We start from the raw sequence: 27,493 nt of genomic DNA, 5'->3' as shown, positions 1-27,493 counted from the left end.
AAGCCATACTATATCAAGGCTACATTACCGGAGTCCACGCTTAGGGGCCCTTGTATCTAAATCATTGCAACACAATGTCTGTTATGTTAGTCCCTTCTCTTGTTATTAGGGAGGTTGCTGAAGAGCTTATTCATTCCAGAGAAAAAGAACAATAGTGTCCCTTACACGAAATAATGAAGGTAAAAAAATGATATCAGCCATTCAAAATAATTCTGGCTTCCTTTCCTCCAGATTCTATGCCCTTTTCAGCACTCAACATTTGTAAAATAATGTAAGTAATGTTAACAATAAGAATACATATTTGACCTTGTAGAAAGGTAAAGAAGTATCTCAATTCACCTGATATATTTTAGTCTACCTTTGAACATTGTAATAAACACACACACACACACACGCACACACACACACACACATAAACATACCCCAATACCTAAAAATTGTTTATTTTTATGTGTGAAAATTGTCTTTCTATTTCCTGGTCCATTTCAGCAAGATCTTGTTTTATTAAATAGTTAAAGGTTACAGTCCATGTATAAATTGCTAGTTTATCTGTACCTTGCTCTTTTGCCACCCTTTACAACCTGATATCCTTATTGGATGTCACGCAGACCCCCTCTAGGGAGCAAGCATCATGGGATAGGTGAATGTAGATGTGGACCTCAATAGCAGAAACACCCAAAAGTCCATGGCTGCACCCAGGGGCACGCTCACTCCAGAGCAGTACTTCAGATTAAGCAATGTGCCCATTAGGCATTTGATACAAACCAAACTCTAGGTGTAAGCATTTTCTACTGCCAATACCAAGCCTGCTTAGTTCAAATTACTTATGTGTTTATTTGTTTGTTTGTTTATTATTTAATCTTTGCCTATTTCCAAATTGGATTTGAGACAACTCATAACATGAGCCATGCGTATCATGGGACCATTTAGTTGAGAGTAAATACTCAAGTGCTTTGGGATAGAGTTTTTCTGCAAAATTAGACAGCTGTTCGTTGCTGTGGTTTGGCAATAAATATAGCTCTGAGCTTTCTGGCAGCCAAAGCCAAAAGGGAAACATGATGAGTTATATAGGAATAATATAGCACTATAGAAGGAAATCATACTTATTTATAAAAATGGGCAAACTTCTTTTCTGGTACTAAAATTTTAGGGGAATTTATCACACGTATCCTTGTATAAGGGACCTTTGGACACTGTAGTGGGCAATATATTTAATAATAGTCTTAGGGAAGATGGAGATACGCTCTTCATGAAGTCATCTCCCATATCAACCTTCAATGAAATCTGAGGGAGTGGCACCAAATGATAATTACTTACAGGTATTTCTGGTAATTATAAAATCATTTTCGTTCTAATCCACAACTAAACTAGATATTGCAAAGCTAAAATCTAGAAAACTTCTTAAAAAGTGCTTAACAAATGGCAATGAATATAAAGAACTAAGTGGAATAAGCTATTAAACAGTTTATGAGTAACTATGGAGGTAACCAGCAATCATGGAGCCTGTCTGGGTTTCATGAACAACGCATCATGTAGGGTCCTAAGGATGGTGTGTGCATGCATTCTTTTCTCAGCAGAATTCCCCTAGCCCTGACATTTCAAAGTGGTGCTCAAGGATGCCCACCAAGTGAGCAGGGCTCTAGGCTTGCCACCCCTACACTATCCCTTTGATTGGTTCCATGAATTGGGTTTTCACATAAGATTTCATTTGAAAAAGGGATTTCTGTTGCTTTAAACAAAGTACATCTGTTTTTAGAAACATATTTTTTTTATTTTTTCTTACTACCAAAGTAATGCATAAACATTACAGAAAATTTAGGAAGTGTAAGTTCACAGAAAGAAATAAAATTAGAATTACCTGTTTTCTTACTACCTATTAATAACTATTGTTAATATTTGTCTGAGTACATCTGATGATATGCATATACATACACTTAATTAAATATATACATGCATATATGAATGTAATTATACTTTTAAAATTTTAAGTAACTTGCTTTTTTCACTCAAGAATTTATAGTGACTGTTTTTCATGACATTATTATTCTGTATTATTTAATGGGTGCCTAATATGATATCATATCAACTTGCCATAATTTATTCCACCCTCCCTCTGATTGTTTATAGTTCTCAATATTATTAATATGATTACAATGGTAATCCTTATAGACTGATGTTTGAATTTCTATTGCTGGGTTAATAAGAAGGCTAACATTTTAATGTCTTGGAAAATTCACCCAAATTATCCTCCAGAAAATTTGTAACCATTTATACTTCCACAAACAATGAAAGAGAGCTCATTTACTCACATCTTTACCACCCTAAATCTTACTCATCCCTGCTAATATGATAATCAATTTCCATTTCATTGTGATTTATATTTATTATATTTGTACTGAGGAAAGCATTTTAGTCACATGTCATTGGCAATTTATATTTCTCCTTTGGTGAACTACCTGTCTCTGCCCTTAGTCCTTTTTCCTACTGAGATGCTTACATTTGTCACTTTGAATTTTAGGAGCTTTTTATTTATTTAAAAAAATTAACCCTTTGACTGTCATGTAAGCTATAAATATTCTCCAATTTGTGATTTTATCTCTTAAATATGTTATATTTTGTTGGTTTAGTAAGGGAAAGGGATAGTATGGACATTTTCAACTTCATGCGGTTAATTTTATCTCCAGCTTAGAAAGCCCAAGATTTTATTAATTTTTTCATAGGAAACCTAAGTGTTTATCAATGATAATGCATACTTTCTTTTAGTAGTTTTGTTTTTGCATTGGAATCCAACTGGAATTTGTTTTGATATGTAGTACAGGATATAGCAAGGATTTATCTTCCTTGTCCTAACACCCTTCAACCATAACCTATGTATTTATAATATAATGCCCATGTCTGTAGATACATATATGTGTATGTATGTTCTGGGTTTTCTATTGTACCACTGAAATTTTGGTCTTCACTGTTTTAATCTGATTTCAGCTTTATTGTTCATTTTAAAATCTAGTAGATCAATCCCTCACCCTCCCTTCCCCATTTTCAAGAACTTCTTTGCTATACTCACATATTTATTGTTCCAGATGGACTTGAAAATAACTTTGTTAGGTTTTAAGCAGAAAATAACTGAGATTATGATTGCAGTTGCATTAAATATTTAGACTAATTTGAGAAGTGGTGTTTTTACAATGTTGAGTCTTCCCACCCAGAAATATGTTATGTCTCTCCATTTATTCAAGTCATCTTTTATGGCCCTTAGTAAATTTTTATAGTTGTCTTCACATTCAATCTACAAATTTCATGTTAAGTACTTCTTAAACTATTTTATATTTGAGGGTATTATGATGAATCAAAACTTCTTCCATTATAGTTTCCACCTGGCTTCTGTTTGTTTACATGCACCTAGACTTCACTAGGCTATTGGATTTACTCTCTGTAGTTTTGAAACCTTGAGCTAGAACTGATGTGTAGAATTAGGATTGATCGGCTGAAGTTGCATCAGACTATCAGGTCTGCCAAAGCTATGTCAGCACCAGAAGTATGGCTGAAGCATTCTGGGCACTCACTGTCTTTTGAGCAATGGAATGAATGATTTTAGCTCAACAAGAGGAAAAATTTCCAAAATCTGATTAACAGACTGCTTTATAAGATAATGAGTGCCTTATGCCTGAGAATATACTGAAAGATTGCATTTGTCCATTGGTCAGGATATTCCAGGGCAGATTCATACATCAACGAAAGAATATACTATAAATTACATCAATCTGCAATTTCATTTCCCTAATTATTAGGTTAAAATAGAGACATGTAGGGGCACCTGGGTGGCTCAGTTGGTTAAGCGACTGCCTTCGGCTCAGGTCATGATCCCAGGGTCCTGGGATTGAGTCCCGCATCGGGCTCCCTGCTCTGTGGGGAGCCTGCTTCTCCCTCTCCCACTCCCCCTGCTTGTGTTCCCTCTCTCGCTGTGTCTCTCTCTGTCAAATAAATAAATAAAATCTTAAAAAAAAAGAAAATAGAGACATGTAGACCTGAGGAAACAAGAGCCTAGCTGAGAGGAATATAGTAGACATATGTTGATTTGGGCTACCCAGCACCCATTCTCTTTTTCACTGGTAATAGCATCCTGATGTTGCTTAGGGAACTATTCCTCCTCCATCAGATACCATCTTGTTGATCAAGGTGTCTCATCCTCCCCTGCCAAAGAGAATAGGGACATCAAAAGTGAGGTCAATCAGACAGTCTTCCCTTAGGATGTGATCATTTAGGAGGGAGATAGAAGGATGTATGACTGTTTTGGCACCTGTTCTTTCCAACAGCAAAGCCCTGTTGAAACCCCCTATTTATTCCTGAAACAGATTCCTGGGGCTGCCTTTGTGTATGTTTTCTGAGAGCTATCACTCTTCCCTCCAGTAAATTCTTTTCTGATTACAGTAGCCAGAATCAGTGTTTATTGCTTGCGAACAAAGAAGCCTAAATGGTACAAGGGAAGGAATAATCCATGATGGATTTCCACAAAAGAAACTGCATAACTTGGTGACAGATCAGAAGGGAAAGAGGCTCAAAGACAGTGCAGCCTCTAGACTAGGACACCTCTTATGCCAGATGCACAGTGATAGGCAAACAAAAGGCTCAAGCTTTTAAAGACAGTTTGCACAGTGTTCATTATCATTTTCAATTCAGCTTCTTATAAGATTCATTATGAACACTTCGGGGGGGGGGCTTGCTCATTACCGCATCTTCTGCTTTCACTCTCAGTTTTACTAATTTGATGATGATCATTTGATTTATTTTGATTATCTTTCACTTCAAGGGCCACATTTGCAGCCGCCTCATCTCAGTCACTTGGAAGTTGCACCTGCAAATGTTCAATGGTCACATAGAAGAACTTAGTTTTATGGAAACAAGTGGCTTTTAGACATGCAAATGAAAGTTGGCATTTCTATTACCCAGAAGTTTGATTCTCTGCTGTTGGAAATATACAAGTGCAGTTTGAGAAAACTTTTATTTGGGAAGACTGGGCAGAATGTCAAATGCAAGTGAGAAGTCTTTCTAGAGGATGAGAGTGTATAGATAGAAATGGACTTTAGGAAGTTCTTACAAGCCAGGAGAGCATAGAAAGAGAATGTATATGGATGTGTCTGCCCTACTTACAAAATCAGCCACTTTAGGGATATGTCTCTAGTTTCTGGCTCTTTGGCTCACTGGCTGAGGGATTGGCATAAGTCATCCTAGCAATTGGTATCTCAATTTTCTTTACTGCTAAGGTAAAAGGATTTTATTATTTTGTAATGGAAGGACATTGTATATGTTCAAAATGTGGCTTTTGAGTAAATATATGACCCCAAGGTATTCTCTCTCTGAGGTACCTGCTACACATGCGTACCTAATTTCTGATCAGGGAGAATTTTTCTTGTGCAGAGTTCTATTTTCTAAAAGTCACTGGGTTACTGAGCCATAATTTTAAATTGAATATTGAAAATAATTCAGCAGTATTATTTATAGCATAATCTCTAATGGAATTGAATCCTGTCATAGAAGCTGCTTTTCAGTTTATAAAGATAACCAAAAAGCACAGCTGGACAGGTTGTTTGAAAATTCATTTTTATAATCTGTTTCCCAGCTGAGACTTTGGAGGTCAGGTTTTTGCCAGAAGCAAACTTTCAGAGACTGTCATTAAACACGAAGAGTAAGATTTCTAATGGCAACATTGACACCGTGTCTAATGATTTCTCTGCTTCCAGGCACTGCTGTAATAAAGACAGCTTCCATTTTTAGATTCCTGGGGCATATTTTATGTCCACTGAAGGCAAAGGAGGGAGAGAGAGGCCACTGGCATACCTCATTTTCTCATACAAGAAGTTAAATAGTATAGCTCACTATTTACTCACCTTCAAATGAGCTCCACCTAAGAAAATAAACATATAAAAACCTGAAAGAAAAAAAAGTCCTGATTACTAAGTAATTGGGTTTTCTGTGCCAATTCTAGACAGTAAGAAACTCTGAAAATTTTATTAAATGGATGGAAGCCTGTGATGCTCTGGCCCATTTCCTAAGGGAATTGACAAAGATGTCTAAAAGAGGCACTCAGCACACACAGACATCAGACACAACATAAACCATTAATTCATCTCGATCCCATCACTCAAGGCATGTTCTCCTGTTGTTCTCAAATGAAAAGGGCCTAATTACATTGTCGTGATAAGCAAAAGTTGACACTTGGAAGCTCAGGTTCTGCTTATCTATCAGGTCAATTCTTGAAAGGCTTCTGTAGAGTAAGTAGTCAGGAAAAGGAGAACTTGAGAAAGTCCTTCTTATTTACAATAGACAAAGAAGTAAGATCTCCAAATGAAATGACTATTCCTGGACATGTTGAGACTTCGCTCTATCTGAGTAAGTTGGCTCATTACTTTTTATCTCCAGCATCTCTTAGCTTGGAAAAAAAAAATTGTCTGAAGCTCTTAAGAAGGCTTTAGCTTAGAGGTGAATGTGTTCCATTTGGCTTGCCAGTGATGCATCGCATGACTCGATGGAAGATATGTTTCTAGATCTCAGTAAACAAAACAAATCACTAGGAGGGGACTTGGTTTGAATTGCTTCTTAAAATGAAACTGGCCAGTTTCATCTTCTAAGGGCATGACATTAGGTGACAGCTCTTCGCTTAAAACTGCTCATGCTTTCATATTGTCAGAACCTTGTGAATCCAACTTAATTAGCCAACAATTCTCCAACAAATGAGGTGCACTGAGTATTTTCCAAGCCAAAAATAAAACCTGGAGGCTCAGAATATTGGGCATTCAAACTGTAGTAATAGGCATCCAAAATTCTCAAGGGGATTAGTTAACCAACACACTGAACCAAGGGCAAACATGCAACGTTGCCATCTCAATAAACACAGGTGTAAAGTACATCTCCTCACATAATAACTCATTAACTCACACCTGCACTTTCTTGAACTGAATAGCTCATCATTTCAATATTCAAACAACCTTGCACATGTAACTTGAGTAGTGGACAAATTTACCCCTGCTTTTTTCACTGTAAATGTTTTCAGTCATTGTTTAATGTCTCCTCATGGTGTCAAGAGGCATAGGAGGAAGAAAAGAAAGTTCTTTCTTTCTCAAAAACCCGTTTTCTTCATAGGCATGTAGAAGATTCTCAGAAGGTAGATGGCACAAATATATAACACATAGGTGAAGGAGAAAGTACAGTCAAGTATAATTCCCAGGTCCCTGTATCAGCTTGATCAATGGTTCATTCCACCAAAATGGGGGGTATACATGAGTGAATACATGCAATAGAAAGGAAGACACAAAAATTATTTCACTCAAAAGTCTTCTAGATTCTATGCAAATGTGGAAACTACATGGAAGGGTATGATGGGCAATTGGACATGGACACCTTGGGTGAGGTTGTTCGTTAGACATTTAGGTGATGGATGTAAATGTGTTAGCTGACTCCAAGGAAATGAAAACTGAAAGAAGTTGGTAAGCTTGGTGAACACCAAGGCTTGAGATGGAATAGCAGGGATATAAATGAAAAAGTGTTTTTTCTTCTTCTCCAGACCCCAATTTAATTTGCATAAATACCCACTGCTGTATTTTGAACGAGCTTTTTGTTTTAAATGGAAATTTATAAACCTTGCAACATAGACAGGAAGTAACTCTTAAATGCATGCCCACACTGCACTGGAGAAACAAGAAATAAGAACATAGATTCGTGCTGTTTTCTATATTGATGTTCTTATATTCCACAGACTCATGATTAATCTGCCAACTGTGGCATTGCCAAATATGGTGAACCAGACAGTAATTGTACTCTTTGGAAACTTGGAATCTTTCATATTCCCTGAAGGAGTTTTCCATTTCTTTAAATCTTGGACTTCTCAGTTCCAGGTTCACGTTCAGCGGTGGTGGTAGGAAACCTGTCAGAAATGTCTCTTTTTACTAGATCAAAAATAAATAAAAGCATGGCATGGAAAAATAACCCATCAACTTAAAAACCCCACAGAGTACCATTTGAGAGCAAAACACATTTTTTTCTCTCTCTCACTCTCTTTCTGTGTTCTGATAATATAATCAATATATCCTGTCCAAAAATGCAATATTCTTCAGTCTTAGAAACCCCTCAAGTCTGCACTTAATGTCAAAGAAAATCATGCTCCTTATGACAGACGTTTATTTTTCAGCTTCTGTATCTGAAGGCTTCATCAACTTTTAATGAAAAAACAACTACTGAATAATGTTATCAGTAACAGAGACTGTAGGTGACAATACTCTTGAATAAGAAAATTTAAATATTAGAAGAAAATGGACCCTGCCACTAATAAATCCAGATAAACATCTATTTGTATGTGAGGATCAAAAACTAATTTCTCTTGCATTCTCTTTTCACAGCAGATGAATATTTTTTGAAATAGAGATTCATTCTTTTGACCAACCTGCATTTCCAAGCGCCTGATATCTGTTGGCACTGTTATGGGAGTTGCGGGCAATACAAAGAGGCAGGGCGTAGACCCAGTGCTTGAGGAGATCTAGGTCAAGAGGGAGACTCCTGGTAATCTAGCTGGCAGGAGGTCAACTTGAAGCTGAGGGACCCCATGTAATTCTTCAATTCCATATATGCAGACCTTGAAGCAAATGTAAAAACTGAGCCACTCAGATCACAGACATTTAAGATTGAAAAGTGCTTAGAGATCATCTAGAGCAGTGTTTGCCAGGGTTTCTTGACCCTTATTGGCAAAAAAATAAATAAAATAAAATAGCCTTATCATACACCTATCTGCACACAAGTGTAATTTTTGCCCACAAAAGTACTTACATACTTGAAAACACACAAAAATTCTAATTAAAAACCGATGTTTTTCTATTTTCTTCCATCTTTCAGTGGGTTTTCTTGTATATTCCAACTTGATGAATACTAATGCAGACCATCTTCTTTCATTCATTGAGAAGAAAACAAGGGACCAGGCAACGAATTTAAATTGCACAAGTCAACCAAGTGGATGAACTGTGACCAGATAGATCCCAGGCCTCTTGATGTCCAATGTAATACATTTCTCCTTATATAATTTACAACCACACACTGAACCTTGATCATGTAAGCTTATGTTTATATGTATGCATATATATATATATATATACATATACAGTATTATTAGTACTAATGCTCTCTGAAAGGGTCCAGAAATGGGAATCAAGGAGAACAGTGTACATGGCACTCTGTTAACCATAAGGTGTTAATTGTCCTATGAAAATTGATGTCTGTGGAAAGAATGAACTTGCCAGCAGAATCATTATTTTTCCCAACGAATTATGGACCTCCTCATGCTGTTTCCTAAATTTCTTTGCTTGCCAATTAATTTGAATTTAACTGTGTACTTCTTTGTGGTTTCTCAAACAGCTCTTTTAGCTAGTGTCATAAAATATTGGTTCTAGTTCTTGTTTAAAATTTCATAAATGAGTCCCTGCCGCCAGCCCTTTCGGGATCTTGTACACCACTGAAGTCTCACCGTGCAAACAGCAAAAGGCAATACACACGAGTCAGAAAGTATTATTATTTTTTCTAGGCCACTTCTTGATTTCTTTCAGAGCTCCTTGTTATTTCAGATCTCAGATATTTGTGAGCATGTTCCACTCTCTGTGGACTCAGATGTATGTACTTGATTCCATCCATCAATGCCACAGGACCCCATAAATAGAACTTGAATCCAAGATCTTAGACATGCAACTGTAGCAGTTGGATTTAGTGATTGCTTGTTGTTGCAGCAGAGATGGAAAGAGAATGATCAGTTTTTACTTTTGTTGGGAAGGAAAATGTAACAATGTTTGCCTGCATAGGACATACATACTGGATGTTTCATATTTCTAATTTTTATAAAAGGACTAATAAAACATGTAAGATAAATGCTTTTGTGCTTACAGTAGTTTGACAATTAATACACTGTGATAATTGTTTCTTTTATTAAGTTTTTTATTCAGAAAAATGTAATTAATCAATTAATTCTATTTGTATTTATGTCCTAACCTATACTTGATTAAAACCCAAAGTGTGCAGATAAACTGCATGTTTCTCACACATGCCCCACAGTCTCCTGCCTCTCTCCCTTCACTCACACTTCCTTGCTCCTGACCTTGCATCCTCCAACTCTTCTCATCTTTCAAGGCCCAAATGCCTCTGCATCTTTTAGAAAAAATTTCCCCATTTCTCTTACACCTTCCCCAGCCCAAAAGAAATCACACTCTCTCAGGATTTCTGTTTTCTTGTCACCTACTACATTATACCTGCTATTAGATGTCTTTGTGTACATGTTGTCTCTGTGAGGAGATATAAAGCTGCCTGAGGTCTAAGACCCAGTTTATTCATCCTTGTGTCCCCCATAGCCATAAACTGTGCTTTGCTCACTGAATGACCTCCATAGATAAATAGAATTTGAGTAGATGATAGCAGATACCCAAGGTAACTTGCAAAAAACTAGTACCTTAACTGTAGTATTACTGAGAATTGTCTAAGTTTGGATTACTAGGACTAAGGAGCACATTTTCATTTGTTTTTCCTTGACACAGGAGTTACTGTGGAAGATATGGCAAAAAATAATGATTAAGGGTATAGAATATGCAAGACATGTACTAGATTCTTTGTACTTCTTCCCCCAGCAATGTATTAAACAGGAAGTATTGTTGTGTCTACCCATAGAATGAGCTTCTCTAAGTTACTTCTTCTTTTCATGTCTTCTTCCCTTCATCTACTTCTAGTAATTATAGTAAAATCTAGGATGTACTTATGTTTAGTTTATGAAGCATGTTAATATCCATGACATTGCTCAGAACAGACCTGTAAGACAGATCGGGTGCTATCCAAATGAGAAAATTGACTCTTAAATGGGTGAAGCCATTGACCAACGTCACCACTTTTCTGCCTGAAGCCATGACCAGAGAACGGCAGCCTGGGAAGGGTGGAGACCTGACAGACCCCAGGCCCTGAGAGGCATAAACCACACTGTTACTTTACAATTCTTAAATTTACTGACCCAGTCTAGTTTTTATATTTTCTCTTTGACTATTTTGTTTTCATTTTTCTTTTATTAGGTTTTTAATTCTACTTTCTTTGGGTCCATTGTTATGTCTCTTGTCTAGCTTCTTGAGGTAAAATAGTCCAATTCTTTTATTTTTTTTCCTAATGGAATGCATGCAAGACTATAAACTTCCCTCTGAATAATCTGGTTTAATCTCATTGGCTTTGATAAGAAATGTACTCTATACTTACTGTTATTTATTTCTACATAAGCTAAAATTTCAAATTTGATTTCATCTTCAACTCCAATTTCATCTACAAGAATACAGTTAAAAACCCCTAATGGTTACATTTTTGTTGATATGCTTTTTTTGTTAATTTCCAATTTTATAGCATTGTGATTGAAGAATGTGATTTATTGCTTTTTTTTTTTAAAGATTTTATTTATTTATTTGAGACAGAGAGAATGAGATACAGAGAGCATGAGAGGGAGGAGGGTCAGAGGGAGAAGCAGACTCCCTGCCGAGCAGGGAGCCCGATGCGGGACTCGATCCTGGGACTCCAGGATCATGACCTGAGCCGAAGGCAGTCGCTTAACCAACTGAGCCACCCAGGCGCCCTATTGCTTTTTTTTTTGAGGGGGAAAATTATTAAACTGTTTGATAGCAAAATATATTATCAATTTTATTCCTTGCAAATAATTTCTTTCACATTCTAGTAGTGCTGGGATTAAAAATAAATAATTCTAATATAAAGAAAAAAATTTAAACTCTTCAAATGTCCTTGATAGATAATTGTCCCATGAAACTGAAATTACTTCATGGAATCATTTCAATTCTGGAAAGTTACAGAAAGAAAAAATAGAGACTAAAACAAAGAAATAAAATTTAAAAAAAATTTTTTATAGTTAGCAAAAGACATTTTGGACCATGCAAGGTCAAAGCCAAGCCATAGCAAAGGTGAATTGATACTTAATACCAAAGTGTTGGTCGGAGATTTGCTTCTCAAAGCGTGATGCTAGGACCAGTGCACGGACATCCCTGGTAGTATAAAATGCAGAATCATGGGCTCCACACCAAACCTACTGAAGCAGAATCTGCATCTTAACAAGATTCCCAGGTGATTCCAATGTACATTGACATTCCAGAGGCATTAGGTAGAGTTTCGAAATCTCTCTTGCTTAATCCAGATTCTTGGGCCATAGCTGAACTTTCAGGTGGGGTCAAGAAGCTTCTGATGTAGGGGAAGGACAGTAGGATACTGTAAGTTAAGCACAGCCTGGAAGTGACAAGGACAAGCCAAACAGAGAGGTGAGAAACAGCAAGAGAGAAGAAAGGAAGTGGGTTCCTCTGAGGTGAGCTGCATCTGTCACTTGGACAGTGACATCAGAATTCACCGTATTCAGTGTCGTTTGACCTGAAGGTTTGTGGTCTAAAGATTTAGAAACATCTTCTTTCTACACAGAGGAGACTTCCTGAGTTTATCTTTAAACCTCATAGGTCACTTGAAAAAATTAAGTTTTTATGATTAGAGGGTATGGTAATGTTGTATTTTAAAATTTTATTTTGGAAGAGTTGTCTGTCTAACAGGATATTTGAAAGTTTATCTAGTCTTTACCTTTTGAGAAAGTTGGGCTGCCTCTACTGAAAATGTCTAAAGGTTTCATTTGGAACCAGCGTTAGTTCCTCGTCCTTAAAAAAAAAAAAAGGCTAAATTGAGGTGTTAATCCTAGTAAACTAACAAAATAGTATATAGGAAAATGACAGACCCAGGGAACTGGAGGATATTCAAACCCTTCCTTTATGAAAATTTTTTTTCCCACAGCAGCTCTGGTAGACAATCATTCAACCCAAGCATTTCAAATGATAGGGAACTTCTCACACTTCAAGGCAGCCACTCCATTGTAGGACAGTGCTCGTATTTTGGAAAGATCATGTGATTGGGAATCAGAAGACACATGTCCAGGTGGAACCCATGCCTCTTTAATAGTTCTCAGCCTAACTTACCTCCTTCCCCCAAGTCTTTTGTTCCAATCTAGTGGCTCAAATTCACACTTTTTTAAAATGCCAATTCTAACCATAAGTAGGATTGAAAGGAGACTGAGTCCAGTCTTTGGGGGCTTGGCACAGCATCTCAGCTGCCATTGGCATCCTCCATTGTCCAGTTATAACAGGAGGGTGCAGAGCAAATGGATTTTATTACCAGATGACAAACCTTCAATGGTTTCTGAGAACAATCAACGTTTAGGATGAGAAGGGACCCACAAGAGAGTACTGGTCAGGATTCAGTCAGAAAAAGAGGAACCGGCTGGCTAAGCCCAGAGTTTAATGCAGGAGATTGGGTGTATAGGTGGTAGAGAGCTGAAAAAGGACAAAGCGGGCACTGAGGCTATCCAGGTAGTAATTGCAGGAAGCAACTTGGGACAGGAGGAGCAAATGGAAGAGAATCTAGAAGTTCCTAAGAGGGAACTGCTGAGCTGGGACCCAGACCTGTGAGGTCATTGGCTGGCTATTGTTGCTTTCTCTGAGGGGGCCCATGGGGCTGGAAGCAACATGAAAGCTATGGTGAAAAACCACTGTGAGATGCCGCTGACAGGAGCCGCAGGCAAGCAAGAGGACAGCAAGGCCTCTTCTCCCCTCCTAGCCTCCTCTGGGGCCCATATCCGCAGAGTGCTCCAGGATCTGGGGAAGGAAGATGTGGTCTGCAGAGCCCCAGCTCCAGGATCACAGGGAGAGCACAAGAAGGTGGGTTAGGAGCCAAGACGCTAGTTTGCTCACTTGCACCAAATGGTACCCCCTTGTACACCTGAGAATCTGAGATACAGAGCATGTGAGAGAGTTGTCTAGGGCCCTACATAACAGTAGTACAGCTAGTGCTGGCCGGCATAGGGATGCAAAAATACAGTGACAGCTAAAATCCACTCTTGTAAGAGAGAAAACTCTCAACTCTGAATCCACTTAGATGGCAGAGAATTTATAGGTGTATTTAGATGAAACATTTTCAAAATATGTTTTGGCTTGTAAAAGTCATACTAACTACAGTAATTTGTGTGAGTTAATTAATTACTAAGGTATAGAATTATGATTTTGTAGGCTAATACTCAAGGTTAGATCAACTCAGTTGTTTTCTTTTAATTACAGCACCAAGCTTCTGGTCATATAGGCACACTTTTCATTGTTTGTTTGTGGGACGTATCTGTACACAGAACTAAAAAAAAAAAAAAAAGTATTAGCAGAAACATTGCCTGTTAGTGTTCTAATGAAGGCAAGGAAACGAAAACCAATGAAACTACTAGGGAATATATCCTCAAACAAGATACCAGCCCCTCCGGATATGTAATCTTCATCATCTTATCTCGATTTGCCTGGGACATCAGAAATGATATTTTTTAGATGGTTTAAAATTACTTTAAAACATTCACAGATGGTCTGATACAGGCAGTAAAGCACAGGAAGTTTGTGAAATTTTGAATCTCAGCTTTGCCCCTTTCAAGGTGACCTTAAGTAAATTACTTTTGTTTCTTACATGTTACATAGGAATAGGAATATGCATTAATTTATTCAACAAATACTCACTGAATGCCTACCATGTGCCTGGCATTGCTCAAAAGGTTAGAGACCAGTGAATCCCCCTGCATTCAATGAGCTTTCCTTTGCCATTCTAGAAGGCAGAAAATAAACGCAGGAATTTATAAAATGTTAGGTGGCAGTAAATAATATTAAAAGGAACAAAGCAAGATAGGCAAGGAGAGAATGATGGGAGGGATCATTTTTACAGAATGCATACAGAAGACCTATCTGATAGTGTAATATCTTAAGGGAAGGAGGGAGCCATGTGGATATCTGAAGAGCTTTCCAAACAGTAGGAACCAGGAACTCAAGGGCCCTGCAGTGGAATGTGCTTAGCAAGGATATAGTGTACAGCAAGGGATGAGTATAGTAGGAGATGAGCTTAGAGAACTGTGGGAAGGGAAGAAGGGGGCTGGACTAGATCCTACAGGGCCTTTTATTCATGGGGATCTATTACAAAGTTTAGGGAAGAGAACTGACATGATCTCACATGATCTCAATTGTCTTAAAAGAATCACTATGGCTGGATGGAAGCTAGACTGCAGGAGCCTAACAGGGGAGACAAGGGGACCAATCAGGAATCTGTAATCTAGGCAAAAAACAATGATGGTGGCTTGGAAAATGTGTTAGGGGAAGCAGTGTTGAGAAGTGGCTGGGTTCAGGTAAGTTTCAAAGGTCAAGCCAACAAAATCACTGATCTACAGAGAGAGGAAAAGTAAATGGTGATCCAGAATTTTAGCCTGAGCAGCAAGAAGAATGGAAATGCTGTTACTGAGAAGGGGAAGACAGTAGGAAGAGCTGGTTAATAGTGCTAAGCCTATTGTGAAATAATAAATCAATGCAATAAATAAGATGACATTAAAAAAAAAAACCACAACGGTGCATTCTTGGCCCACCATAGGTGTTCAGCCAGTCTTAAATCTCCTCCCTATCCTTTATAACACTTCTTTGTTACCACTTCTTGTTCTCAGAATACATTTATGCACTACCCACACACTCTCCCACCCTTTTTATTCATCACTTCTCTGCAAATCAATATACAATCAAAATGTTTCCACATCAGTGGGAGGGTCAGCTAAACCTCACCCAGAAAAATCTCCAACAGACGATAGAATCAGCAGAGATAGGTAAATTACATTTTTAAATAAGGAAAGAAAAATATTTGATAACAAAACAACATGCATGGCAATCTTCCTAGTGCCTCAGAGTACTTAAAGTGCTTCAGTACCCTAAAAGTTTCCCTGGTATTGGTGGTTTTTTAATAGAATTTTTGTGAAGAGTAATATATAATATTTTATAAGCATCCTTTTCTTAGAATTTCTGAAGAGAGGCTAAGAAACGGAGAAGTTACCCAAAAATCTATAGACTGCTTACTGCATATATATTTCTTGGTAAAATTTCCTAGTCATTTTTATTCTTTTGCCTAAAACTTTGAAGCATATTAAAAGGAAATAAGTAATGTAAATGTCTATGCACTTGTATTAGGTAAATATGTCTTAGCAATACTTTATCCAAAGCCAATCCAAGTAATAACCAACATATAAATAGAAGCATACAGTCTAAATACAAAAAAAAAAAATGCTTGGTTCTTAAAATTCTTGACTGTGGATTCATTTGCGATGTCAGTATTCAGTTCACATATCTCTATACTCTTAAGAATCATCAGCATTTAATTTATGAGTGTTTTTAGTTGGAAAGATTCTGCTGCTTAAAATTCAATTTGATTCCCTTGGTCTGACTTGAGGAATACTTACATCTTGTGTTTTTCCCAAAGCCCTCCTCTATGCTCAATTTCCCATAATTAATAGAATCTTTAATCCAAAGTAAAATGCCATGCTCACCACTTCCCTACCCCAGCTCAGGGGTGATAACAGAGAATAATGCCCAGAGACAAATAACAACATTTGTCTCATGGTTGCTACTCTTCTACCCCCCGGGAACACCTAGTGTATGTATGGCTTCATGTCGCATTTAAAGCTGGGTATACTGATGGATTAAGAAATCAATCCTGCAGGGGTGCCTGGGTGGCTCAGTCGTTAAGTGTCTGCCTTCGGCTCAGGTCATGATCCCAGGGTCCTGGGATGGAGTCCCACATCAGGCTCCCTGTTCTGCAGGGAACCTGCTTCTCCCTCTCCCTCTGCCTGCAGCTCTGCCTACTTGTGCTCTCTCTCTCTCTGTGTGTCAAATAAATAAATAAATAAATAAATAAATAAATAAATAAATAAAATCTTAAAAAAAAAAAAAAGAAATCAATCCTGCAGCCAGCCTAGAAGCAGCTGAGGGCCCACTGTGGGTAGGAAGCACACAAGAACAGACCAGCTTACCTGCAAGGAGCGTGTGCCTTGGATGTACTCACTAGATTCTTCAGCAGCAGAAAATAGAACACCCAGCTTTGTCAGGGAGGCATGGGGCCAACAAGGACCTTTCTCTCATGCTTGGCAAGGAGAGGCATTGGCAGGGGCAACAAAACCCTTATAGATTTCTTAAGTTTGTGACTCATGGTTTTCAATACTAAATTATGTATGACAGGAACCTCTTCAGGTTCCTCAGGGAACCCAGTAAAAAGCAAATGTTTGAGCGAATATGCCAGCATTTAGGATAAAATGCAAAAAAAAAAAAAAAAAAAAGCAGTTGGCACTGGCTATGAGAAGCCCAGAGTTGACCACGTAGTCTTTTGTTCATGTTTCCCCAAGTATAACTTTCTTAACTCGTGACCAAAGAATCATTTATCCTCAGAAAGAATGTACTTCTTAATACTTTTCTTGGGGTTAATCCTGTAGGACCCGTGTTTAAAACAAGTAGCAAGGTATACCCCAATACAGGATCCTCTTAATTATGGAGGCTGATAATTATGGTAATTATTAGCAGTTTTGATTCACTGACACCAAGTCCCTCTTCTTCTAGCTGTTGTGGCCCTACCCTTTGGCTTAGATGGGAAAGGAAATTGGTTTTGACTGGTATGCTTTTTGAATTTCAGGAATAGTTGCTGTTCTCTTCTGTGGAGTCACGCAGGCACATTATACCTACAGCAATCTGTCGTTGGATTCCAAAATGAGGACTAAACAGGTAAAAGAAAAAATTCACTACAGCCTTTGTCTCTCTTCACGGTGTAATGGTTATGTTGTAATTCTGCCAATGCACTCGGAAAGAATTTCATTAGTGAAGGAAGAAAGTAAGCTTAAGGCTTCATTATAGGTTGGATATTTACAGATTTTTTTTTTTCCTCCAGGATAACCATTAAAATTCTCTTGGTAAGCAAAAATATGGTTATAATAGTCTCTCCCTCCTGAGAAATGTGGAACATAGACTGTCAGTTTTGAAGATGAAAGGCCCACAGTCGGTAATAATTCACAGTCACTTACATCTAAAAGCGTTATAAAGCATGTGAGATTGGGTAGTTATATAGAGAGAAGGAAATGAAGAAGAATAAGGAAGCAATGTTTGGTCTTTAATTGGGTGCTTTCACTTCTAAGTAAACTCAGCTGCCAGTGGTCACACTAACGGAATGTATCTCCCATATGCCAAAAACGCATGTGTTTGGATATTTGGACATGAACCCTCATAGATTGCTTACACAAACGTGCTGCACAGCCCCTCTGTGCCAAGCACTATGCTAGATACTAGGGATAAAAGGACATAGGCTATGACCTTGTCTTTAAGAGGTTCATTATCAAGTCTGTTGATGAGGATAAGGATGTGGAATGAACAATTAATTATCCATAGTGTGATACAGACTGTGATAGGAATATCTGTATAGGATGTTTGGGGAGCATTCATTAGGGCATCCTCTTTAGTTAGGATTGGGAAGGTGAAGAGAAAGTTTCCAGAGACAATGTCTGATCTGAAGCTTGAAGTACAAACAGAAGTCAATTAGGTAATCATGTGGGATCTAGTGGGTGGGAAGGTAGCATGAAGAGCATTTGAAGCCAAAGTTGAGGATGGACAAAAATCTCTGAAGCAATTGATCAAAGCACTGTAACCAGTTCCGTGTGGCTAGTGAATGGGATAAGGCAACAGTGAGGGATGAAACCACAGATAGAGCCAGAGACCAGCTTATGAGAGGACTTCCATACCTTGCGAAGGAGTGTTTAGACTTTGTCCTAAAGGTAATGGGGAGTGTCTTAACCAACAGAAATGTATCGTATGAGAAATGTAGAAGTCTAAGATCAAGATGTCAGCAGGATTAGTTCCTTCTGAAGGGCTGTGAGGGAGAATCTATTCTATTCCTCTCTCTTAGCTTCTGGTGGGTTTTGAGCAATCTTCGGTGTTCTTTAACTTGCAGACACGTCATCTTAATTTCAACCCTTCATGTTCACGTGGCATTCTCTCTATGAATGTGTTTGTCTCCAAATGTCCCTTTTTTATAAGGACATCAGTCATATTAGATTAGAGGCCCACTCTACTCTACTATAACCTCATTTTAACTCAACTAATTATATTTTACATGACCCTATTTCCAAATAAGTCCACTTTCTGAGGTACTAAGGGTTAGGACTTCAAGATAGAAATTTGGGGGGAGGCCCCATTCAGCCCATAATGGGAAGCCACTGAAGGGTCTGAAACAAAGTAATTTTAGGATAATTGGAGTTCCATTTTAGAAATATGACTCTGGTAGACAAGAGGAGCCTGGATCAAATGACGTCTGGATCAGTTACCTTGTACCGTGTAACAAATAACCATACAGCCTAACCTCAGTAGCATCTGAAAATAATGTTTATTTGTCACACATCTGCAGGATTTAAGTCTAGAGTGGGCTTGGCTGGGGCATGGGCTGGTGTCATCTGTCTGTCACTCTTCTCCTAGCAGAAGAGCAAGTCTTAAGGTGCAAGTCTACTTAAAGCCTCTGCTTGCATCACATTTTCACATCCTATTGGCCAAAGAAAAGCATACGCCTGAGCCAATGGTCAAGAGACTGAGCAGGTCACCAGCCCACAGTGGGAGAGCACTGCAGGGTTATGTGGTAAGGAGTATGGATATAGAGAGTAATGAAGAATTGGACCAAATGATTGCAATCTACCCCAAAATGCAAATGGAGGCAGAGAATCTTCTATAATAAGCCCAACAATGCCGGGTATTTAATATAATATTGGGACAGTGGGGGTAGAGAAAGCCAAAGTTACATCTGAGCAAAACCTGTAATTGGCCAGGAGTTCCTAAGTAGTTTTTGAAGATTTACCTTAAAAGCTCTCTAAAATGGTTATTAGCTTCCTCTTTCTCTTTGTCATGTCCCAAGCTCAGTGGGCCCTCACCCTACCTCCAACCTACCCAGGGACTCTCAGGTCACCCTTCCCCCTCTGACCATCAGAGGAATTATAAAGATGCAATTATAGGTATTTTAAGGACCCATAGTTTTTAAAAATGAAAAAAAAAAATGATACCAATACCTAGAAACTCCAATGTAGTTTTAATTATGGAGACTACAGCATTCTCTAGGGTTTAAAGGGAAATGTCGTGGGCTGGCTTTTTCTGACCTTGTCTGGTTCTCTGAGCATTTGTATTCTGGGGAACTGAACTCTGGTTAGGGACTCGCACTTTTAAGTCACGCTATCTAGACTGCTCAGCAGAACTTCAAAGATAACTCATCTCATGGCAAGACAGCAACCTAGCACCTAGGGGAGACAAAGCCAAAATCAGTGTCCCACAGCCTTCCCTTCTCATACCTTTCTTCATTTCTTTTCTCTCAGGATTTATCATCTTCTATTTCTCTTTCTCTCAAAGTACATGTATATCTTGCATATGTACATATTTAGATACACATACATACCTCCACGCCCATATTTTCCACCCTAGTGTACAGAGTCTGAGGTCACCCTTTGAAAGAAACGATATCCAGCCCTTTAACTTCACAGATAAGAGGTTTGTGGCCCTATCTGTACCATGTAGCAAGCAAAGTTCAAGCTCCATGTGGGAAACCAATTACAAATTGTAAAGAAAGGCTGAGGCAGGTATTATAGAGGTTACCACTATGTCCTCTCTGAAACTGGGAAAGATTTGGAAAGTATTATATGATAATACATGGTTATAGAGAACAGTATCTTCCTTTGTACCTCCCCACACTGCGTTTACTGTCAGTGAGAAACGTAGAAGTTACCCAGGCTCTGTGCCTCCATCCCCAGAACTGTGTAATGGGAACAAAGGAAGTCAGTTAGTGAAGTCTAGGGACTATCTATGAAAATCCACTTTGTATCGTAAAATGCAAAGGCGATATGGTTTAGAAGAAAATTTTATTCATGGACTGTGCCTGTATCAGCTAATCAAATAGCTACATCTGGATACAGAGACTTTTGAGAATTATATATCCTTTATAGCTTCAAGAATTAGAGTGCCTTTTTAAAATTGCATTTTCACTTTAAAATATGTTTTGTGAATTGATTTTCACTCCAACCTATGAAAAAACATGTAACTAACATCACTATGTGTTAGGCACAGAGCAGCATAACAGAGACACTCAGGTGCTGTTACTCACCACAAGGATTTATATTTTGATAGCAAATCATTCTATTAAAGAGTATACGAACATGTGCAGCAATCCCTTTCCCTGGACTTGCAGTGATCTGCTTCCTTTAGGGTATTCACACCTAGCCCTAGGAATAGACAAATACTGTAAGCCCTGACTCCTGCCCGAGAAACTGAACACTGCTAGAGGTACTCAAGATGGACATCAGCACATAGTAGTCTGTGAGCCTAGAGGTTTCACCTGAACTGTGCAGAAGACTGCATACAGACCATGATACTACTCACACAGATCCCAGCCTGCCTCCCAACGCTTTCCTCCTTCATGCCCTCACTTGCTAAGCAGGCCCAGGAGCTGGTAATCTAGGCCAAATTCCAGGGTGTTTCCATAGCTATCTTTACCTTGCCTGAGGCTAACTTGCAAAACCACGCACTTCTATACCAGCCCTTTTAACTAGAATTTCTCCTTCCCTTCCTGCAGTTCTCATCTAAAAATTATTTTCAACATATACACATTAATATAATATTAATTTAAATAATTAACATGTATTATACATTAACATGAATGAAGTACTTATTTCATTTACTTTCTACTTACTTTTCTACATAAGAAGTAGCTCTCCTTATTATCACTGCTTACCTTCATTCATTTAACTAATATTTTTTGAGAGCCTTTTTTGCTCCAGTCACTGTTCAAGGTGCTGGGGTACAAGAGTGAACAAAAGAGAATTTCTTCTGGTAGAGGATGTTTTTTTGTAATCAGAACAAATGGGCTAAATAGATAGTGTGTTTATGGTAAGTCATAAGGCCAATGATAAAGCAGAGAAGGGAATTAGGAGTGTAGGTATGGGGAGGCAGGGTTGCAATTTTGGATGGTCAGGGAAGGTCTCAATAAGAAAGTGATAACTGAAAGAAGTAAAAGAGAGAGTTATGTGGACATTTGGAGCAGAGCTGTCCAGAAATTGGGAATGACAGATACAGAGGCCACCTGAGGCAAAATGACCAATGTGGCTGAGGTAAAGTGGACCGGGGGAGAATATGACAGACAGTATCAAGGCAGTGACAGAAACAGGTCATGGAGAGCCTAAACGAGGTGAGGAAACATTGGAGGCTTTTAAGTAAAGGCAGGGCATAATATGATTTAAATTTTAAAGAATGGAGGCATTATTTATTAGCCAAGGAGCACTGCAAGACAGCAGGTTTGAGGGACAATTCAAGCAGAGTATTGACTTGTTACATTTGAGATGTGTATTAGTCAAAAAAAATGGAGCTGTTGAGTAGCTTGTTGGACAAAGAATTCCTGGGTTCAGGAGAGAGGTCGAGGTGAGAAGTATAATTTTGGATGTCATCAGCATAGAGATAATATTGAAAACATGAAACCAGGTGAGATGTCTAAGAGAGTAATGGGGAGAGAGCCAGAAACCAAGCCCTGAGGCATTCCAATGGTAAGACGTTGGGAACCAGCAAAGGAGTTTGAGAGATAGTAGCCAGTAGGGAGAAGGAAAATAAAGAAAATATGGTGTCCTGGAACTCAAATGAAGAGAGTGTCTCAAGAAGGAGCATGATGAATTGTGCCAAATTTTGCTGAATGGTCAAGTAAGATGAAGAGCATGAACATCATTGATGACATTGGTAAGAACCATAGTGGTGAAGTATCAGGGTAAATGCCTAATTATAATAGGTTCAAGAGAGGATGGAAGGAAAGAAATTGGAAACTGCATTTATGGACATGTTTTTCAAAGGAGTTTTGCTGGGAGCAGGGAAATGAGATGCTAGCTGGAAGGAGAAGTGAGGCCAAAAGAAAAATCTTTTTATTTTTAAGGTGGAAAAATAGCAGTACTTTTGTATGCTGATAGGAATAACGCAGAAAAGAGAAGACTGTGTTAGAGGGTTTGCCAAAACTTGTAAGTGGCAGAGGCAAATTTTGTACTTAGATCTTTTGACTTTGTAGTTCAAACTATTTTGTCTATTAGTAAATATTTTTTTCTTTTTTAAAGATTTTATTTATTTATTTGAGAGAGAGAGAGGGAGAGAGCTCATGAGCAGGGGGAAAGGGAGAGGGAGAAGCAGGCTCCCCACTGAGCAGGGAGCCTGATGTGGGGCTCGATCCTAGGACCTTGGGGTTCATGATCCCAGGACCCTGGGGTTCGTGACCTGAACCAAAGGCAGATGCTTAGCTGACTGAGCCACCCAGGTGCCCCAGTAAATACTCTTTGATTAATAGATGCAATAGCAGCAATTGTGGGGCTTAGCATCATTTATTTCAGTAAACCTTGAATGGATGGATGAATGAATGAATGAATGAATGAATGAATGAATGGTTTGGTGATCATTATACTTTCAGCTAATTAAGGTAATGAGTCATTTATCTTATATTTCTATAATTTTTGAAAATAGCAATTTTAGTGCATTGTAATTTTTTACTAAAGTATAGGTTGGGGTTGACATAGATATTTTCATGCATTTATTTTTGAAAGCTAGATTCTTTGTCTAGCATTTATGAAAAAACAATAGCATCTTCACTATAGCACATTCTTTCCAGATGCTTATTTTATTTTCATTCCCCCCAGATGATATTTTGAGTGTTTATCACCATTGAATGGAAAGGCAGCAATGCAAATCCAAATTTATATTTCCAATAAAAAAAATGGTGCCAAATTGGATGTGCCGTGCATGACTTTGTAAGAAACTCAAGAAAAAAGGTCTGGAATGTGGGAGAGGTCAGATGATACGGTGGAAAGAAAAGGGGGAGTCCAGAATGCTGGAGTTTGCCCCTCATCTCTATGACTAGTGGTGGAGGCCTTGGTTAATTAATTTAACACCTGTGAGATTCTGTTTTCTCATTTGTAAAATGAATGATTGAACTATATGACTGGGTTTTAAGGATCATGCTCTAAACCTAACATCCTGTGACTTGACATGGAGCATAAGATATGCATCTGGTTCCTTCGCGCAGACTAGAATTGGGCAGAGATCACTTGCTTACAGACTGCAATGCATGAAGATGAGAGGAGGGATCAGAGTTTGCCATTGATCTTGAGAACAAATCACTGGGTAGACCATGTGTAATAAATTGTCAAATCAAATCTGAGGATGAAGTGATCAAAAACCAAAGCCCCTGGTTTATCCTGGGGCGGAAAGTCTCACTGAGGGCTGGGTATTTCTTTTGGAAATCTCCCTGTTCCTGAGTGGTAGTAATGGCTTTTTCTAAGACTGTCTATATCCCTGAGGTGGAGAGTTACAGAGCTTATATTGTTCCCACTGAGTCTCAAAATTTGACTTTTTGAGTCAGATGGAAGGGCTTTCCAGCTTTTCAATTCAAGCATGGACTGATGGTAGGCTAAGCACCACATGACTGTGTGGCAGAAATCATGCTAGAAGCCAGAGAGACCGAGACAAATAAGACCCGATTCTCATCCTTAGGTGTTTCTGATATAGCAGGAGACACACACTTGCACATGCACACATGTGCACACACGTGTATACATATGCTAGCACACACATGCACAGACAACAACCCCATGTGACAAGTGTTAACACAGAGGGATGTGCAACATGTCATGGGAACCAGAGGACTGAATTGCTTCCTGGAGGCAACGTGCTCATGGGATGCTGACTGTGAGTTGGATGTTTGGATAATTAGATTATCATGCAGATTTCATGAGGGATGAAAGCAAAGAGAAGAGAGTAGGCAAAAGCATAAAACTAAGGAAGAGCTCAACAAGTCCCAGAAACAGAGGTAGTGCATTGTGACTGCGGTAGCCTTGGGGAAGTAGGTGGGAGTGTGTTGAGGCCGCTAGTATAGCCCGGGGAGCAGAAAGGGAAGGGTGTGGGAGAGAGCTGAGAATTAAAATGGAGAGATGATTTCAGGTAGACCTTTTAGTGTCTCACTGTGCTACATTTAGCCCGTATCCTATAAGGCTAATAACTGCTTAAGGCTTTTAGGCATAGAGATGATGATAATTATCAGATTTGTGCCTTACAAAGATAATGAAGATAGCATCATGGAGGAAATGACATCAATCTATGACATCCATCTCACTGCTCACCACACTTCCTTTTGATAAACTATATATATATAACATCTAAATTTATCTTAACCTTCTGTACCTCTAGACCTATTTTTGTCCTGTCTAACCTCTTCAGATGTTGTGGTCTATATGAAAAGTTATGGAAATTTACCATTTGATTTTTGCCTTAAACTTAGGAGTTCATTAAATACTTGCGGAATGAATGAATGAATGAATGAATGAATGATGACCATTAACATTCCCAGACAAAAAATAGAGGGGAGGCAATATATGCTGATTAATGGTTTTATTTAATTCTGATATGATGCATTAATTTAAATGTAATGAGTGGGATGCATAAAGCGAATGTCTAGGGTAATCATGAGATATTGAAAGAAAGATCAAGTACAATTCCATTACTTGTGTGAGTTTCCTGCAGTGTGCCTTCACCTTATTGATTTGCATTACAGTGGTTTTTGATTATGGTTTTGTGCAATTTTTCTCCGTCACTTTTAACAAAAGCAGGCACGTTCCATCCCAGTTACCTGTTCCAAGGCACAGTGGAGAGAAAGAGAGAGAGAATGTCATGGGCAACAATGCCCCTGCTTCCCTGGTTTCTGAGAAGTAAGATCAAAGATATCTTCATAAAGCATAGAATTTCCTTTTTTATTTTTTTACTCTAATTACATTTCTTTTGTCAAGATTTCTACCACTTTTCTTCTTCCCTTCATTCAAAGTACCTTTAAAAATGCCATCCTAGAAGGGTTGAATTTATAAATGATGGCAAAGTGTTTAAATTTCTCCTTAGCTAAGCTGGTGATTCTTTTCAATGAAACTCATTATATTGTATAAAGGACATTTAGTAGTTCGGCTAGTAAGTGTTCTTTTTTAAATGCTAATGAGAGTGGAGCGCCCACATCATGGCAAGAGCACACTGTACTTTCAGTGCCCAGAAAGAATTACTGTCTGAACCCTTAGTTCAGAAGCCTTACTCCACAAGCGGTGTACATTACAGTAGGGGTCACAAATGACCATTTGGTGCCCTCAGTCGTGGGTACCTGCTATATGCCGGGTACTGAGGCCCAGGGAGAAATAAAACTAAGTAAGACATTAACTGTGCTTTCCCTGGAAAATCTTTCATGTAAATTTTTTTCTTTGATAAAACTCTAATTGTACTGTAACTTCTCAATTAAATCGTAGCTACTCTTTTAACAACACATCTGTGTTTGTTTATCATAGTATATAATTGCAGTTGAATTTTTTAAGTCATAAAATCCAAGAAGTTCAGGGGCGCATGGGTGGCTCAGGTGGTTAAGCATTCAACTCTTGAGTTTGGCTCAGGTCATGGTCTCAAGATCATGAGATCAAGCCCCAAGTTGGGCTCCAGGCTGGGCGTGGAGCCTGTGTAAGATTCTCTCTCTGCGCTCTCCAACCCTCACCCCTGTGCATGCGTGCTCTCTAAAAAAAAAAAAAAAAAGAATCCAAGAAGTTCGGAGTGAGGTGGGGCTATAAAGATAAGCTTTTAAACCCAAAACTGTATTGGAGGAAACTGAATCCCAAGGAAGTTCAATGACTTGGCGGGGTAGAGTCAGTTCTCCAACCCAGGGGCCGAACTAGACATAAATCAGTGTTCAATGGATATGCACTGTAAGCTAAAAATACCTAGTACCTACCTCTAAAAGCAACCTTTGGTGTATTAGTTATCTGTTGCTGTGTAACAAATTACCCCAAAACTTAGAAGCTTAAAACAACAAATTTTTATTATTTCATAGTTTTTGAGGGCTCTGAGTCCAGGAGCATCAGTTTAGCTCGCATCTCTCATGATGTTGTAGACAAGCTCTTGGCCAAGGCTGAAGCATATGAAGACTTGAGTGGGCCTGGAGGATCCACTACAAGATGGCTTACTCACATGGCTGTTGGTAGAAGGTCTCAATTCTTCACCATGTGTCATCCATAGAGCTAGCTGCTTGAGTGTCCTCCATGATATGAAAGCTTACTTTCCCTCAGAGCAACTGAAACCAGAGAGAGGAGAGGGAGCGAGAGAGCAAGAGAGTAGAAATGACTTTTATTAACTATCTTCTGAAGTCACACACTATCACTTCTACCATAATCTGTTTGTTAGAAACAAGTCACTAAGACCAGTCCACACTCAATGAGAGGGGAGTTAAGCTCCACCTCTTGAAGGGAGGTATATTGAAGAATTGTGGACATATTTTAAAACTACCATGGTACCTGATGATATTTTTGGAAGCAATTGGTTTCAATTTCTTATATGGTTGAATGTTCAGGTTTTCTACTTCTTCAGTCAACTTTACTTTCCTAGTAAACTATCTATTTTCTCCTGATTTTCAAAAATGTTAATAACAATTGTTGAACTCCATATTGTGCATGGCAATATAAATATGTGTCTCATTAAATTATCCCAATTAATATTCACTGAAAGATCCATAAGGT

The 27,493-nt window shown here is 38.4% G+C and overlaps 1 protein-coding gene across 5 annotated transcripts in view; it reads left to right on the top strand.

Annotated features, from left to right (window-relative positions):
* The window catches only part of SLC9A9 (solute carrier family 9 member A9), a 685,847-nt gene that overhangs the window by 375,006 nt on the left and 283,348 nt on the right, over positions 1-27,493 (top strand). For all 5 annotated transcript variants that reach the window (XM_034996352.1, XM_034996353.1, XM_034996348.1 and 2 more), the window contains one exon: positions 17,554-17,642. In XM_034996352.1, coding sequence (XP_034852243.1) covers positions 17,554-17,642 — 89 coding nt within the window. The remainder of the gene's footprint in view (positions 1-17,553; positions 17,643-27,493) is intronic.

This window comes from Mirounga leonina, unplaced genomic scaffold, assembly GCF_011800145.1.
Source record: "Mirounga leonina isolate KUSES-001 unplaced genomic scaffold, KU_Mleo_1.0 Mir_115, whole genome shotgun sequence".
In the NCBI taxonomy this organism is placed as follows: Eukaryota; Metazoa; Chordata; class Mammalia; order Carnivora; family Phocidae; genus Mirounga; species Mirounga leonina.
Note: the sequence above shows the minus strand (reverse complement) of the source record. Positions and strands in the feature narration are given on the sequence as shown.